The sequence below is a fragment of the Geotrypetes seraphini genome, chromosome 19 (assembly GCF_902459505.1).
Source record: "Geotrypetes seraphini chromosome 19, aGeoSer1.1, whole genome shotgun sequence".
Taxonomy (NCBI): domain Eukaryota; kingdom Metazoa; phylum Chordata; class Amphibia; order Gymnophiona; family Dermophiidae; genus Geotrypetes; species Geotrypetes seraphini.
In genome coordinates this window covers 16,700,594-16,719,233 of record NC_047102.1, presented here as the reverse complement: position 1 = coordinate 16,719,233, position 18,640 = coordinate 16,700,594, and the positions used below count along the sequence as shown (strand labels likewise).

The 18,640-nt window shown below is 42.8% G+C and overlaps 1 protein-coding gene across 1 annotated transcript in view; it reads right to left on the bottom strand.

Annotated features, from left to right (window-relative positions):
* The window catches only part of GALNT18 (polypeptide N-acetylgalactosaminyltransferase 18), a 407,250-nt gene that overhangs the window by 148,773 nt on the left and 239,837 nt on the right, over positions 1 to 18,640 (bottom strand). Inside the window, exon 3 of the mRNA XM_033928873.1 lies at positions 17,926 to 18,092. Within this exon, the coding sequence (XP_033784764.1) occupies positions 17,926 to 18,092 (167 nt within the window). The remainder of the gene's footprint in view (positions 1 to 17,925; positions 18,093 to 18,640) is intronic.

Genomic DNA, 18,640 nt, shown 5'->3' with positions numbered 1-18,640 from the left:
TGTTATATATCAAAACACAGGAGCAAACTGTGGTTTAGAGACACAAAAACAGGGTTACCAGAAAACCCGGACAAGCCCCCTTTTTAGAGGACTGTCCGGGTGCAAAGACGGACTTTCTAAAACCCAGTGGGCGTCTATGATATCATCGCTTCGACGCCCACGCAGAGGACCTCCAGAAGCAGCCCCAAGCTCAGGGACCTCCAAAACCTGTGCAAACTTGCTAGGTTTTGGAACTTCCTCCGGGCACCAGGTCAGTCCTCTAAAACAAGGACATATCCGGGTTTTCCTGGGATGTCTGATAACTGTACATTTAGTTAAGTAGCCAATTAGGCCCCAGTTCTATACAGATCCCCTAAAATTCCATTAGATTAGTATTCATGGGTTACTAATATGCCCCAGAAGGAGTTCAATGCAGTTTACAATTTAGAAGAGCCTGGCCATAACCAGGGATGACATGGTGGCTTCTGACTGGGGTATGCTGGTATAAAGTGACGTGATGTCCATGGTAACTAATAGGACAGCCTACATTGATTAATTTTCTAGATATACAGTTAAAAAGCTTCTGAGTTGCAAAGTAATTTTCTTTCGGCATTCCTATGGGGGGAGTTAAGTTAAGTTATCATGCTGGAAAATTTGACACCTCTATTTTCCGTAAAGCCACTGACAACCAATTCCTTGCTGCATTCTCGTAGTTATCATCCTAAATCTTTACGCAATAGCATACCCACTGGACAGATGTTAAGATTAAGAACATAAGAAGTTGCCACCACTGGGTCAGACCAGAGGTCCATCACGCCCAGCGGTCCGCTCCCGCGGCGGCCCATCAGGTCTGTGACCTGTGAAGTGGTTCCTGACCATTTCTGTAACCTACCTCTACATCTATCTGTAACCCTCAATCCCCTCATCCTTTAGGAACCTATCAAAACCTTCCTTGAAACCTTGTGGTGTGCTCTGGCCTATCACAACCTCCGGAAGCGCATTCCATGTGTTCACCACCCACTGGGTAAAAAAGAACTTCCTCGCATTTGTTCTAAACCTGTCCCTTCTCAATTTCTCTGAGTGACCCCTTGTACTTGTGGTTCCCCACAGTCTGAAGAATCTGTCCCTGTCCACCTTCTCTATGCCCCTCAGGATTTTGAAGGTTTCTATCATGTCTCCTCTAAGTCTCCGCTTTTCCAGGGAGAACAGCCCCAGCATTTTCAACCTGCCAGCGTATGAAAAGTTTTCCATGCCATTTACCAGTTTAGTTGCTCTCCTCTGGACCCCCTCAAGTACTGCCATGTCCTTCTTGAGGTACGGCGACCAGTACTGGACACAGTACTCCAGATGTGGGCGCACCATTGCACGATATAGCGGCATGATGACTTCCTTCGTCCTGGTCGTGATACCCTTTTTAATGATACCCAACATTCTGTTCGCTTTCTTTGCGGCTATCGCACACTGTGCCGATGCTTTCAATGTTGTGTCCACCATCACCTCCAGGTCTCTTTCAAGGTTGCTCACCCCTAGCAGTGATCCTCCCATTTTGTAGCTGAACATCGGGTTCTTTTTCCCTACATGCATGACCTTGCATTTCTCTATGTTAAAACTCATCTGCCACTTTTTTGCCCACTCTTCCAGTCTCGTTAGGTCTCTTTGCAGGTCTTCGCAGTCTTCCGTGTGTTTCTAACCCTGCTGCAGAGTTTGGTGTCATCAGCAAATTTAATAACCTCACATTTCGTCCCCGTCTCCAGGTCGTTGATAAATATATGGACTTTAAGGCACAGGTCTCGAGTATGGCCCACAGGGTTAAACAGTGCGGCGATCCTGCTGGTATTGTGAAGCGTGCGGCCAAACATGCCACTTGTGCAGAACGCGAGTGGCTTTTGCTCCCAGAGTCCACTACCAGTATCCCTGATCATAGGGCTACCTGTGTCCTACCTTTCTCGCCCTTGTCTGCTCCTCTTCAAAATATTATTAGTCACCACTGGCACCTTTTCACCCTGAATTCAGGAAGAAACCTAGGTTTGCTTTTAAACGGAGCAGGAACCTAGGGGAACGTCTTAGACATCATATTAACAACCTCTCTGCTGACTCCCGAATGGGTCATGCCCCTTGTGGGGAATGTAGGTATTGTCAACTTTCTATGAATACCAGTAATGTCCTTATTCCCAACATTAAGATCAACTTTGAATTACGTCAGCAGACCAACTGCAATTCTGCTCAAGTAGTTTACGGCGTTTTGTTTTGCCCTTGCCGCAAACTTTACATTGGGCAGACCAAAAGAGCAGTTAAGGTTCGAACAGTAGAACATTTAAGCTGTAGCAGGACCAATAAGATTGACTCTCCTTTGGTTGATCGTTGGGGTCAATCGAATCGCACGCTAGCTGATTTAAAGTTTTGCGTTCTGAAACAATTTTTTTTCTAAAGAATGGAGGTGACATAGCTCAGCTGCTCAGTTACCAGGAGCAACGGTTGATATTTGCTTGGGGAACAGTGATCCCCCAAGGACTTAATAGCGAAATTGAATGGCTAGTGCCACATTGAAATTTTTTCTTACACCTGTTATCTATGTTCGTTCGGGCCGCCGGATAGTCCTCGCTGGTAATTTGTTCAGCTGAAACATCTACGTCACGCTGCCTGATGCTACTTAATTCTGTTGCTCTCGCGAGGTTTGGTGTAGCTCTATCCGGCGGTCCAGAGATCGCTCCTCCTGGTCAAGTCAGCCTCCTCTCCTCACCCAGTAAGAGAGTCAAGAAAATGTGTTTGATGAATTTATTTGAAATCTTTGTTTGAGTTATTTTTGAGCAGCAGTGCCGGTTGTTATAGGCTATTTTGTCCGTGCGCTTCCTATTCTCCAGCGCTTTTCTTCCTCTTGAGAAAGAGCTGATTCGAAACACGATCTGCGTCGAGGAAGTTGAATCTGTTTTGGATTGACAACCTATTTAATGAACAATGAACTTGTGTGAATGATAAACTTGAACTTTTCATTGGCGCACCACTGTGTGAAGAAACTGGGACTTGGCAGCACATGGAAATAACTCTTTTCCAGTTGGTTAAGCACTTGTGGCACGTTTTCATTTATTGCCCTCCATTTGGACTACAGATGAACTATAAGAGCATATGCTAACTTATCTAGGATAAGAAATAATATTTTTTTGTATATGCCATATGTATATGAGACTATCCCTTGTTGTTATTATTATCATTGAATTAATAGAGGTAGAAGTGCTAAATATATTTTTCTTGCCTTCCACTGGTCTTTAGAGTATGTTTATATTAAGTAAGTTTCTGCCAGTAACTTCAGCACCTCATCTGGAAAGGGGAATGAGTAATCATTTTGCTTTAAATCATTTCCGTTTGATGTATTCATATATTTTTTTATATTATTAGGCCTTTTTTTGAAAAGAAAAAGCATACTGGACTTACTGCTTTACTTATTTCTAGGCAAGGGACGAAAACCATTCAGCAGAACCGCACCGATAACTGGCCTTGAAAATACATTTCAGGAGGCGGTAGGTCATAAAAGGCAGATGACTCAGCCCTAGTTTCTCACTAGTTATTACAAAGCACCTGGGGCTTCTCATCCTCAAACATTTAGCTGGAGGGGCAGAAATGAATGCTCACCTTTTGCCTTCTAACCTTAGGTGTGTTCCCTGTTCTTAAATAAGCACCATTCAGTGTGGCCGCTCATCGAGCAGAGAAATCCTACCTTCTGCTTGCAACCATGAACCATCCCGACGTCTGAATGAATGCTTCCCCCCCCCCTTCTCTATTTATGCTCTCCGTCTGGCTGATCCAACAGAAAAGGTATAATCAAACACTTCTGCAAGCGCAGTCTGTTACCATGGTGATACTTCTGAAGTACGATTTTTGTTTTTTTTGTATTATGACTTAATTGTTGGATTTGTTAAGAATAAAATCCTAAGCTGCGAGGGGGGAAAATATCACACGCTTTTTTCTGGTAACTGACAAACGTGGTCCGCAAACGAGGAATAACATGTATTTGCTGCATTTACATTTTCCCATAATGTATTCAACGTGACATTCATGCGAGGCTTCCTTCCTTGAAGGGATTTTCAGATGGATAGTGGAGATCTCAGCAGAGGGCTGCCCAAGTCCGGTCCTCGAGATCTACCGGCGGGCCAGGTTTTCAGGAAATCCACAATGAATATGCATGAGAGAGATTTGCCTGCACTGCCTTCTTGGTATGCAAATCTCTCTCATGCATATTCATTGTGGATATCCTGAAAACCTGGCCTGCCAGTAGATCTCGAGGACCGGACTTCGGCAGCCTAGACTGGAGTTAAATGTTCTCTGCCAGCGATAAAATGAAAATCACTTGACAAGCCATATCATACCCAAAGGTAAAATCTAATGATGGAGCCAGAAATAAGGAAACACTTACCTTGGAACATGAAGACGAAATATTAACCTAAGCACCACTCCAGGACCTTAATTCTGGCACGTGCCCAGCCACACCTCTGCTTAAAAGCAAAATATTTGCAATATGAAAGACCCACTGCCATTTTCACACTATTTTTTTTGTTAAATGTTTGCTTAAATATGGGAAGCTTTCATAAAGAGATTACTGGAGGTTTTGTGCAGCCCTAATTATGGGCTTGAAGAACTGCATGGAGGCTTTGCAAGTCATAGTTAATTGACATAGCCCAAGGTGCATGAAATGAAATCGTTTATGTTCCATGGGATAGATGAGAGTAGCTGGATATATGGTTTAACGGCATTCATTACTAAAGCCATCTAATGACTTCAGAACTTCAGCAATGGTGCATCTTCAGTAATTAACGAGGCTACTGCCAGCAAGCTATGAAAGTCACAGAGTGGAAATGTAACAATTTTACTACAGTGCAGAAGAGATGAACATTAGGGACTTCTGCCTTGGGCACAGGGGGAAAAAAAGTGGAGTGGAAATAAGATCGGTTCTCATATCCAGCGTTTCACCAACTTTAAGCAAGAGGTCTGATGAGTCCTACTCTGTGCAACATGGGTGCTCTAGAACAGTGTTTTTCAATCTTTTTACACCTATGGACCGGCAGAAATAAAAGAATTATTCTGTGGACCGGCATCGGTCCGTGGACCGGCGGTTGAAGAACACTGGGCTAAGTCGTGGGCCAGACCCCGCCCATCTCTACCTAATCTCCACCCCAGACCCTGCCCCCATAATACTACTAATTGCACCTTGCACGTCCAGTGCCTCATTTGGAAGCCTTCCCTCTGATGTTGCAACGTCAGAGAGAAGGCTTCCGGTTCAGGCGCAGGATGCCCATAGGAGCCACTGCCCATGGCTTTGTGCACTGAATCAGTTAGGAAGAGGCAGCTGGCTCGAAGATAATGTCGCATCGATCGCACCGTGGACCGACGGTTGAAGAACACTGTTTTAGGCCTGATGCACGTGCTGGCCCTGTGGACCGGCAGGAAATTTCTGTGGACCGGCACTGGTCCATGGACCGGCGGTTGAAGAACACTGCTCTAGAATTTGATATTTAACTTCACTTCAAGAAATTATCTCGCCCCAGGCCTTGAGCCCACTGAATTACAAGAGCATACTTGGCTTTAAGGGCCTTCTTTCTCAGTCCCCTGTAACCTGTGTACACAGTCTGGAGCCTTTTGATGCCAGGTCTCACGCATTAGCAGCGTGTCACCCTCGTTTCAAGCATCTCTCATGCTCACGCTCTGAACATGTTCTCTCACTCATTAGAGACTTGGTGCACGCCAGGCTGCCCAGCCCAGTGGTGCAGTAAGAGAGGCAGGGGGGCTGCCCTACCCTAGGTGCCATCTATGGTTTGAAGAAGTTCACCTTTTTATCGTGAGTTGCATTGGCTCCCTGCGGAGGCTTGTATAATAAGAACAAAAGAACATAAGAATTGCCGCTGTGGGTCAGACCAGTGGTCCATCGCGCCCAACGGTCCGCTCACGAGGCAGCCCCCAGGTCAAAGACCAGTGCCCTAACCGAGACTATCCTCACCTGCGTACATTGCGATTCAGCAGAAACTTGTCTAGCCTTGTTTTGAATCCCCGGAGCCTCCGGAAGAGCGTTTTAGTTCTCCACCACTCTCTGTGTGAAGAAGAATTTCCTTATGTTTATACGGAATCTATCCCCTTTTAACTTTAGAGAGTGCCCTCTCGTTCTCTCTACCTTAGAGAGGATGAACAACCTGTCTTTATCTACTTTGTCTTGAATCCCTGAAGGGTGTTTTCCCCTATAACAGCTTCCGGAAGAGCGTTCTAGTTCTCCACCACTTTCTGGGTGAAGAAGAACTTCCTTACATATGTACGGAATCTATCTCCTTTTAACTTTAGAGAGTGCCCTTTAAATAAGGCTGTATATATTATAAGGTCGCCTTCGGTCAGGCTCCACTTTATTTAGTCGAAATATTCTCAATAGTGTCTCAAAGGACTTTCGACACCTGTTATTTACATCTCATTCTTATGTACATTTCAGAAAATAATTAAAAACTTATCTTTTCTCAAAATTCTCAGTAGATTAGAACCCCATGGTTCACTTCATTTGTTATTATCTAACTTTTTGTAAACCGCATTGAACTTCAAGGTTATGCAGTCTAGAAATCCAATTTTATGTTATGTTTTCTTGGTGGGGGTGCTGGTACCTCTCCGCTCCTCATGCCATGCTCGTGCCCTCCCTTCCTCTCCCCTCTTTAAATCTTCGCCAGTGCGAGCAAATTTTCCAGTCTGCTGCTTGAGCCAGCCTGGCTCCCCTCTGAAATCACTTCCAGGTCGCGGGGCCAGGAAGTGACATCAGAGGGAAAGCCAACGCCTGCACAAGCAACAGGTCAGAGAAGTGGTGCAGGGGGGAGGGAGAGGGAGTGAGTATGCCAGGGGTAGATGCATGGAAGGAGCAGGGAAGGGGGGACACACACACCACTGCCCCAAGTGCCTCCCACTCTCACTACGCCACTGGCCCAGCCAATAGGAAAACAAATCTGAGCCTATCTTCTTGTGGTATTTCACTTACCCCATCCTATCCTCTGTCCCTGCACCTATAAGTACCTATGTTGTAGAATCTATGCATGCATCAAGTTTCAAGTTTATTAGGGATTTGATAAAATCGCTTTTCTCATGGATTACAAAGCGATGAACAGTAAAAAAAAAAAAAAAAAAAAATGGGGAAGACAAAACAATTTTGGGGGGAATCACTGACATACTTTCAACAAGAGGGAGGAACTACAAATTAGTATAGGAAAGAAAACAAAGAAGGGAAAAACCAAAAGGGAATTTAATTGATCAAAGCTTGCCTACTTTAAGTGGAGAATGATGTCACATGGACTCCAGAATCAGATTAATTAAAGGCGTCCCTGAATAGCTAGCTTTTTGTTTTTGCTTTGAACTTTTAAGGGTTTTTTCTTCCCTTATCAGGGTTCCAAATTTGAGGAGCAGTAACTGAAAAAAGTGTATTTTGCCTGGTGTTTATAGTTCATAGGGAAGGGATTGTGACAAAATTTTTATTGTCTGATCGTAAAGTACGGAAAGGATTATAAGGGATCCAGGAATAGTGGAGCTTTGGAGAGTAGGAATTAAAATTTAAAGTGCCTTCTTTTTAAAGAAGCCTTTAACTGAAAATACAATGTCCAACCAAGATGTAATACTTTACGATTTCAGCCATCTCCAAATTAAGATTTTTAATAGCTCTCTTATTTGACCCCATCTCCGCCAGCAATCCTCTTCTTCCTACCCTCCTTATGTACTTCCCTTTTATGTACTTTTTCTTTAAAATTGTATTTCCTCCCCTCTTTCCTACTGTTTCCCGTGGCTTTAAAAAGCAAATACCCAAGTTGGTCTGGTAACGAAATATGTATATGTGATTTCTTTAAAATCATTTTTTTACCTTTTGTACAACGCTTTGTAATTTGGTAAAGCGTTCAATCAAATAATATGAATAAACTTGAAACTTGATAAACTTGAATTTAAATATAATTAGTACCAGTTGTAAGTAATTCTGTGGTTGATGTGGAGCCAATGCGCGCTCTTTAATAAGGGTGTGACGTGATCAAATTTCCTTTTTCCTGTGATCATTTTTATTGTGGTATTTTGTATTATTTGTAAACTTCTAATATCCTTTTGAATGATGCTTTTGTAAAGTGAGTTACAATAATCCATTTTAATCACTGGGCAAATTCCCATATAGCCCCTGCTCGGTCTATATGCTTTTCGAGGCAGCAAAAACCCCCAAATATTTTATACTGTGTTTTCATTTGCAAAGCAATTCTATACTTAAATCCTTGCAGATTTATACCTGAGATTCACAGTTTGAAAAATCTCACTCTGGCCTTCAATCTCACTTTTTGGGGCAGTAAATCTCTCTCTATGGGATGGTTCACCTATGGCATATCCGCTGACTCTTCAATCTAGAGACAGCTAACCCCAGCGGCTCTGCTACCAAAACCCACTGCAGTAGGAATCAGCTGACACTTCCAACAGAATGGGAAATGTGTACCAAATATTCCATAGTGTTGCATTATCGTTAAAACAGAAAAAAATGTGTGCTTCTTTTGCTTCCTCTTAAGGTAAGAGTTTGCAGGTCAAAGTCTCACAGACACTTCAGTACTGGAGTCTGAAGGAGAAGGAAACTTTAGAAGGAAAGAAGTTGCCTTAAAAATGAAAATGGTCCTTAACTGAGAAGACCAGATATCTGTACACAAGCTATTGTGATCTTCAGATGATATCCGCAAGTGGGCTTTTCACATCACTTGATACCCACAATGAAAGATACTCAAGGATCACTTCACTGGGGAGGTTACAGACGGCATTAACCTCGCCGGAGTAAAATAAACCGTCAAAGCCTTCATTTTGCTGTTACTACTTTTTAACTGGTTGAGTTTTAAAAAAAAAATAAAGAACCTGCAGAAAAGCAGAAGTTGACCAATGCACCGATGTGTGTTTGGATTTTATAGGAATATTTCTGGACGTGAGAAGCACTGTTTGGCTCCATGTCTGTGCAACGGTGTCCTCAGTGAACGACGAGCAAGAATCTATTTTCTGGTTTTCAAGAAGACATTGGAAAATTGGTACTTTGGTCAGGCACACAAAGGACAATTTGATAATTTAGGCACCTGCAGTCAGTGGCGGAGTAAAGGGGGGAGGAGGCCACCCCGTGCGTTGTCTTGGTGGGGGCGCTGGCACCTCTCCGCCCTCCCCATGCCATGCTCGCACCCTCCTTTCCCTTCCCCCTGCACCTCTTTAAATTTTCACCAGTGTGAGCAGCTTCTCCGGTCTGCAGTTCGCTGGCCTGGCTCCCCTCTGAAATCACTTCCTGGTCGCGGACCAGGAAGTGATGTCAGAGGGAAATCCAATGCTGGCGCGATCAACAGGCTGGATATGTTGCTAGCACTGGTGAAGATTTAAAGAGGTGCGGGGGACGGGAGGGCACAAGAGTGGCATGGGGACATGGATGGAGCGGTGTGTGTGTAAGGGAGGGTACCACTGCCCCGGGCACTTCCTACCCTCGCTACGCCACTGCCTGCAATTTTACACATTACATGAGTAAATGTTTAGAAGCACACGTGAATGTGCATACTTAATTGCATATGTGCCAGCAGAGTGCTTAAATACTATTCTGCAAATATGCACTTAATTACCCAGATGTATTTGCAAGAGGGGCCTACACAGGGGTGAAGCATGGACGAGACATAGGTGTGTCTCTTACTTATGCAGGTAACTCAGAGGATATTGTTAGTTATACATGTTGCTGACACATTTAAGCGCTCTACATATACCCGCTGTATGGTAGCTAAAGGTCACGTGTGATTTATGCTTGTAGTATTCTATATGTATATATTTTAAATTAAATTATAGACACTTTTAGATTACACTTCTCCCTCCGTATTCGCGGTTTCAGCAATCGCGGTTTCGGTTATTTGCGATTTTTAGCTTAAATGACGTCGGCTTCCATAGAGAAATCATCAATTTCAAGCGTCAGCTGAGAAAATGACCGATTCCCGGCACTTTCTTCACCGTGTTTGGCCTCTCCTTCAGGAACGGGCCAGGTTCTCCCGCCATGTTATTCGCGGTGTCACCACATTCACGATGGTTTTTAATAGAAAACCGCGGATAACGTATGAAAAAAGTTATTCACGGTTTTAAATTAAATTATAGACACTTTTAGATTACACTTCTCCCTCCGTATTCGCGGTTTCAGCAATCGCGGTTTCGGTTATTTGCGGTTTTTAGCTTAAATGACGTTGGCTTCCCATTTCCCAGCTCATAGAGAAATCATCAATTCCAAGCGTCAGCTGAGAAAATGGCCGATTCCCGGCACTTTCTTCACCGTGTTTGGCCTCTCCTTCAGGAACGGGCCAGGTTCTCCCGCCATGTTATTCGCGGTGTCACCACATTCACGATGGTTTTTAATAGAAAACCGCGGATAACGTATGAAAAAGTTATTCACGGTTTTAAATTAAATTATAGACACTTTTAGATTACACTTCTCCCTCCGTATTCGCGGTTTCAGCAATCGCGGTTTCGGTTATTTGCGGTTTTTAGCTTAAATGACGTCGGCTTCCATAGAGAAATCATCAATTTCAAGCGTCAGCTGAGAAAATGGCCGATTCCCGGCACTTTCTTCACCGTGTTTGGCCTCTCCTTCAGGAACGGGCCAGGTTCTCCCGCCATGTTATTCGCGGTGTCACCACATTCACAATGGTTTTTAATAGAAAACCGCGGATAACGTATGAAAAAGTTATTCACGGTTTTTCTGTATTCACGGGTCTGTTAATCCCCTATCACAGCGAATACGGAGGGAGAAGTGTACAAAGAAAGAAAATGACCATTTTTACCAGAAACATCACATTACCTAATTATCCCCTTCCTTTACTGATGCGCAGTGCAGGTTTTGGCGCCGGCAGCGGCATCTATTGACGAGCACAGTATCAAATGAAGAAATGAAAAGAAAAGCCTAAGAGAATTCAGAAGACACTGCCAGATCGGCAAACGTCTTGTCTTCTCCCATAGCTTCCTTTTAACCTCTGACCTTCCATCACTCCATGGTAAACACTGTATATTGTAAGATAAGGCCAAAGAAAACTGGTTATTTCCTATTTTCATCACCCTTCATCAAATTAAGATCCCCATCCCCTTCCCTTTTAACTTTTCTTCTGTTCTAAATTTTTTCCCCTCACCTTCCTAATGTACTACCCCATTTTGGTTATTTTATTTTAAAATTGTATTTTTTCTTTCTTTCCTACCGTTTCATGTGGCATGTCACCCCAGTTTGTTTTTTACTTTTTAAAGTAGTCATTTTTAATTTTAATGTATTTGTGATTTTATTGCCTTTGTAAAACGCTTTGTAATCTGAAAAGCGTTTAATCAAATATCATAATAAACTTGATAAACTTGAAACTTGACTCGGTACTAGCCAAATGCTGACTCAGCTTGTGACAGGAGCTGTGTGTGAGGTTCCGTTTAATTCTTTCCTCCCCAGAGAGGATGGAGGATGGGAAGCTGAAGGTCATTCAACATGCTTGACATGTGCTGAAAAATAGAGGATGCAGGTGACAGCCTGGCTCTTCTCCCAAACCTTTAATAGGAGAAGTAACAAATTAGCTAGTAACACACAGACAAGGACTAACCTTGCATATTCACCTCTACCCTAGCTGAGAAAATATTCATGCAGCCTTCTGACGTCACGTGCAACGTTTTAAAAAATTAGTCTCCGTATTTTCTAATTCATAAGAACGTAATAGTCTTTACTGGGTCATACCAAAGGTCCATCAAGCCCAGTAGCCCGTTCTCACGGTGGCCAATCCAGGTCACTAGTACCTGGCCAAAACCCCAAAAGTAGCAACATTCCAGAATCTCAAAGAGTAGCGAGGTTCCGGAACCCAAAAGAGCAACAGCATTCCATGCTACCGATCCAGTGGCTTCCCCTTGTCTTTCTCAATAACAGACTACGGACTTTTCCTCCAGGAAATTGTCCAAACCCTTCTTATTACTCTGTCTCTTCTATGTGTTCCACCTCTGCTTACACCCTATGCTGTCTATTAAGATGGTTTTTTGTAAACTACACCAAACTATGTACAGTATCTGCAACATTTTTACTGATGTAATTTTCGATTGTCTATGTCCAGCCTATGCTTGCTGTACACTGGCTTGGGTGAAATTCTTCAAAAAAGGCGGTAAATAAATCCTAATACATAAATAAACTCAGGGTTAAAGCTAACAGACGTCCGGATTTACCCGGTCATGTCCAAGGAGAAAGTGTCAGACCTAACCTGTCTGCCCTATTCCCCACCTATCTCCAGTTAAGGTCAAACCTCACTCCATTTTTTTTTTTTTTAATTCATTTTTAAATCAAGCTTTTCCTCTCTGTTCAGAGGGGTCCTTTTGCTGCAGGCTCTAATTTCTGCCCGGACACTTGGGCTCCTTCCGGTGATGGTCTGCTCTGTCTCCCACTTACTTCCGGACTCGGCTGAAATTGAATCTTTGGGCCAGTTGGCAGCGGCAGCAAGGTGAGACTGCTGCTGTCGGCCTGCCCCAGAAGCCACCTCTCTGGAGCATCCCGCCTACGCAGGAACAGGACGTTGCTCCAAACAGAAGGCTTCCGGGGCTGGCCGACAGCAGCAGGCTCACCTAGCTGCTGTTAAAGGCCGACCCAAAGAGGTGGGGGGGGGGGGGACGATAGGTGAGAGAGAAAGGCACCATCCTGCCAGGGGGGGTGGTGCCTAAGTTTTTGGTAGCCATGATTCTGTTAACGGCACTTACACGTGACTGTTACGCGACTGGTGCCATTTTTTAAGGCGATGGCCAATGAAGGTGCCATTTACAGAATCCAGTCCAAAATGTCCTTTTAACTCTAATATGCTCAAAAATCAGGCCACTCTATCTAGTACAAAAATCTAAGGCACAAATTTCAAGTACTATTATATAATCCCAATCCTGGACCCACTCTCATGTGAATGTGTATACCCTAGAGGAAAGGAGGGACAGGGGGGGATATGATTCAGACGTTCAAATACTTGAAAGGTATTAACGTAGAACAAAATCTTTTCCAGAGAAAGGAAAATGGTAAAACCAGAGGACTTAATTTGAGGTTGAGGGGTGGTAGATTCAGGGGTAATGTTAGGAAATTCTACTTTACGGAGAGGGTGGTGGATGCTTGGAATGCGCTCCCGAGAGAGGTGGTGGAGAGGAAAACGGTGACGGAGTTCAAAGAAGCGTGGGATGAACACAGAAGATTTAGAATCAGAAAATAATATTAAATATTGAACTAGGCCAGTTACTGGGCAGACTTGCACGGTCTGTGTCTGTGTATGGCCATTTGGTGGAGGATGGGCAGGGGAGGGCTTCAATGGCTGGGAAGGTGTAGATGGGCTGGAGTAAGTCTTAACAGAGATTTCAGCAGTTGGAACCCAAGCATAGTACCGGGTAAAGCTTTGGATTCTTGCCCAGAAATAGCTAAGAAGAAAAAATAAAAAATTTAAATTGAATCAGGTTGGGCAGACTGGATGGACCATTCGGGTCTTTATCTGCCGTCATCTACTATGTTACTATGTATATTACTGATTGAATCAACCGGCAAACAATTTTTTAATTTGAATTTGAATTGCAGAGGAATAAAGTAGGGGGGTGGATAAAGCCATTAACAGTACTTGCCTCGACTGTAGTTGCAGAACATAAACTTTTGCTCACAAACTATTACATTAGGGAATAACTTTTTGCTTCCTCAAGTAGTAACATCTCTGTGTTCAACTTGATTTCTAATTTTGCCTTTCTTTTCCCTATTAATCCAAACTAGACCCAAAGAAAATCAAAGTTCAAATTACTTCACTCTGCGATTGCCGTTCTCTATCGTTCTCCACCACATCTCCTCCAATGCTCTGAAGAAGCTCTGAAGAGCATTTCCCCTTGGGAAAGCCCCTTCACGCATGCGGAGATTGCTGGTTCCAGACCACTGAAGGGTGATGTCACTGGGCTTCCCTTCCCAGTAGGATTGTTGTTTTTAGCAGTTGATAACCAAGTATCTCAATTTTTATTTTTTCTCTTGGGCACGGTGTTCTACCTTTCTTAGTGGACCCCAGACCTTGCTCAACAATGACATCAATGGCCATCCCTTCCCTGCAGTGGTGATACAAGGTAGGAAACTCTCAGTGCTCCTTTCAGTTCTCCTTTCCCGGTTGCCACACCCAACCTTCCCCAGCTCATTTCCTGGTGACCCCTCAAAAGCGTGCTGGACCTTGGTGCGCCGACAATCATGCCCCAACATTTGCATGCAGGACAAATGCACGCCGCCGCTCTGAGGACTTCCATTTGCGTCCGAGGGGAGGGGTGTATGTGTGGGAACCCCCCCCTCCAGTACACTTATTATTTAATTCTTTTTATTAATTTTTCAAATGACATGTCAATTATTCACTTGTACAGAAAGTAAGTTAGTTAAGGTGAGAACTATATACAATATAAATCATATACAGTCCATTAAAGAAACTAAGTACAAGAAAATCTTCTAACCAACTCAACTCAAGTCCTCAAATGTAGATCCAAGATTTCATTAGAGCGAACAAAGAAATATTATTAAAAGAAGAATAGAATGCAGACAAAAGTGAGAGATAGGCAGATATAAAATTATGGAGCTGTTGTTTTCTCTTTATCCAGTCTAGACGTAGCCAGAAAAGCTGTTAATTGCAAGGATGTCTCAAGTAAAAAGTTGCTCCCAGTGATGTGACTCCAGGTTTCAACAACAACAAATTCTCTACGTCGCTTTTGAGTTTCTCTGGAAAGGTCAGGAAACATTTGTATTTTACAACCAAGGAACTCTTTGTGTCTAATTTTAAAGAAAAGTCTCAATAACCATGTTTTATCGATAGCGAGAGCAACAGTCAAAATCAGAGCTCCAGTACACTTATAAGTCACGCTCTCCTCCCGAAGCCTGGCTCTTCCGCGTCAGGGATGTGTGAGGGGGACCCCCCCCCCCCACAATCGCACTCTCATTCGGGGGATGCTGACATGGTCTCAATTTCAAGATTGCCACTACACTTACAATTTTGCCCCGAAAACCCCGCTCCCTTCATGCGCGCATTTGACGGAGCGGAATTGTCCTGCACGCTATTGACGGTGTACCCATTTCCCAGCTCATAGAGACCGTCAGTTTATATCTTATTTCATGTTTATTGAGGCTTGATATACCGCTTTAATCGCCAAAGCAGTTTACGTTCTACAAAATTTTAAACTTAAGTAAAAACGGGGAAATGAAAATGCAAACTACAAGATACTACTGACGAGATACTTCATTCCTTGGAGCAAAATTTATTAGCAATCCCAACCTTGAACCATATTAATACTAGAAGAAACACTATCTTTTCAGTAGTTGCCCCAACCCTTTGGAATTCGGCACCCAATGCTCTAAGAGAGAGAACCAATCTTGAGAAATTTTAATCTTTTCTTAAGGCATGCCTTTTCAAAGATGCCTTTCAAGTGTAAATGTCCTTTTAAGGATTCTAAAATTTTTTTTTATCTTTTATAAGTCCACTCGTATTGGGCTTACTTTTTTTTAATCCCTCCCTTTTGTTTATACCTTTATATCTTACTTTTCTTTAATCACTGTAGTTCTCCTCTTTTTTCCACTTGTACCCATTTGTCTAATCGTGTATGTCATTGTTTTGTCTAATCTTGTATGTTTATTTTGTTAAAGTTATGTATAATTGTATTATTTGTTTTTACCCTATTTTAAAATGTATAACCACCTTGAAATAAATGATAACGTGGTATATCAAATTTTTAAGAAACTTGAAACTTGATTCCGTTACTTAAAATTAAAAAGAAAGGGGAATAGCAAGAACGAAAGGGAGAAGGAGAAAGTCTGATATGTGGCCTTTGTCTGAGTCTCATATGCATTTAACCCTAGGTATAAATCTCGTAGGCATCTTTAAAGAGAGAGGTTTTGAGGCTGGATTTGAAGTTATTGGAGTCCTGTCTCAGGGCTAAAGGGAGCGCGTTCCATAATGTCTTGCGTGTTGTATCGTAGAATAATTGTCGAACAGAAGGGACCGTTAGAAGATGTTGTTGTGAGGTCACTCAGCAATGACCTCACTGGGCATCCTGTCTTGGCAGAAGCATTGTTTCAGACTACTAGTTCAGGCTTTAATCTTGTCCATTCTCTATTACTGCAATCTAATCTATTTGGGATCCTATAAAACAATCTCGGGAAGACTAAGGGCTCCTTTTCCAAAACTGCGCTCGCGGTTTTAGCGCACGCTTAGCGCATGCTAAGCTGCCACGCGCGCTAGATGCTAACGCCTCCATTGAGCTGGCGTTTTCTCCCAGTAGCACGGGGGTTAGCACGTGCTAATCCGCAGGGGGCGCTCAAAAACGCTACCGCAGCTTAGTAAAAGGAGCCCTAAGGTTAATTCAAAATACAGCTGTTCGTCTAATCTTCGGGTTGAAAAAACAGGAACACGTCAGCTCTTATTACCGACAACTGCACTGGTTGCATAGAAGCGAGAACGCTTTTTAAATTCGCGCGCATTTGTTATAAATTGTTATCTGGATTATCTCCACTTTACCTTTTCTCTCACGTTGAATTAAGTCTCGCGTCCGATTAAGTCGACTCGTCGCTCTGGTTTATTTACTTTTCCCAATCCCGAAAACTGTCGTTATAAAAAGTTTTTGGATAAAACTTTGGCCTATCAAGCAGGTAAAGTTCAAGCTTGGTTAGATGATATGATTCGACATAACTGCATCCTATTGCATTTTTAGGAAATTAGTAAAGACCTGTTTGTTCAAGAAATTTGTTACTTGATTGGTGATGACATCATAGTATTTATAAAACTGTATATTGTACTGTTGCTTCTCCTATGTTCTGTATTTCATCACTGAATTGTTCAGTTCTCTTATTTTGCGAACCGCCTAAAACTCTTTGGGTGTTGGCGGTATAGAAAAATAAAGTTGTTATTATTAGTGGAAAATGCAAGATGGAGGCCTCTCGGTGCTCCATTCAGTTCTCCTCTCTAGGACGCAGTGTCTTGCCTTTCCCATCTATATCAGCTTATTTGACCAATTCTACAATTAACTTCATAAGCTTCTAACAACTAGGTTTTTAGAATACAAAACGAAAACAAATCATATGTCATGAAAACCAGAAAAATACTCAACACTGCATATTCATATCAATTGCAGAAATACTACCAACGGACGGTGAAGCAAATTGACTAGCGCTCATTTCCCCCGAGGAAGCTTCGGCGAAGCAGGGGGGGCCCTGTTGGAAATTCTGAGACAGAGCTGATTGACGGCGAGGGTGTAGCCGCCAATCTTTTAGCATTGGTTCTGCTCGGCGTTCTCTCTGCACTGACACTGCACAAGACTACGAATCATTGCTCGCAGATAAGTTTGGGGATTGGTTTCTTTTTTCTACCGTAGATTTAATACTGCAGTTTTTGGGTTTCCTTTCGAGTACTGAGAATTGCACACTTTAAATGGAGATTGAAAACTGAATGGAGTTTTTCTGACCGAGGATGTGTCTTCCTGTGCCAGCTGGTTGTTGATAACAGGGTGGTCTGTAAGGATGTTTGAGTTTTCCGAATGCCCTTATTTGACCCTGAGGTCTTTTCTCCATTTTTTTTTGAATGGTGGTAGTATTTCTGCAATTGATATGTATATGCAGCGTGTTGAGTATTTTTCTGGATGAGTCTCTATGTGAGAGTATTCTGGAAATCTTAACCTTGTTTTTTTGTGGATTTTATGAAAACAAGAAACCCATCTTCAATCCCTAAAAAGAGATGATTTTTTTCCCCCCCACATATCCTGTCAAAGTGAAACAATGGGCTCTTTTTACTAAGCTACGCTAGCGGTTTCAGCGTACGCTAGACGCTAACGCCTTCATCGTTAGTTTTTCCTTGTATCGTGGGGGTTAGCGCGCGCTAAAAACGCTAGTGCAGCTTAGTAAAAGGAGCCCAAGATGTTACATTAAAGCACGACTCTTACCATTATCACTGTTATCGTCCACCAAGATGATCTCTTTGAGTAGGTGAGCAGGTGTTCGGTCAATGGCAGAATGAATAGATCGCAGAATCACTGACAGGGCTTCGTTTACAAATATGAACGCAATACTGACCTGCGGAAGGTTGTCTGGATAGGTGAGGTTTTTGCATCTGGAAGTAAAAATAAGATTAAAGAAACTTCTATTAGTCTACAGGGTTTGACAAATCTGTTGGGCCGCACTTTATACTCCAGTAGCCTCCAAACTTAGGGTCAGACGCATTCCATTTTTTTTTTCCATTGTAGAGGCAATTTTCAAACAATCTACCTAAGTGCAAAGTGCAAATCTACCTAAGTGCAAACCCTAAGTGCAAATCTCTTGTACTTGCTGATGTTGTACCTAAGTTCCAGTGGGACATGAAACATTTTAGGATGACAGTCATTTAACTTAGTACAAGATATGCATTGCCAGAGCCTTCTCTAAGATACTTCTGTTATTGAATACATCTTGATGGAGACATCTTAGTTCTGATATTCATTCAATGGCTCTCCATGTGTACTTTTACAAATGAGGGTAATTTTCAGGCGACCACTTTGCCTGGGTAAACTACTTTGAATATTGTACTCTGTTTTGGGGAAAAATTTCTTAGTTTGAGGAGCTTCTGAAAAGTTCTCGGTCCATCCAACAAAGTTGGAGCAGTCTCCGTTGAGGTCTATACAC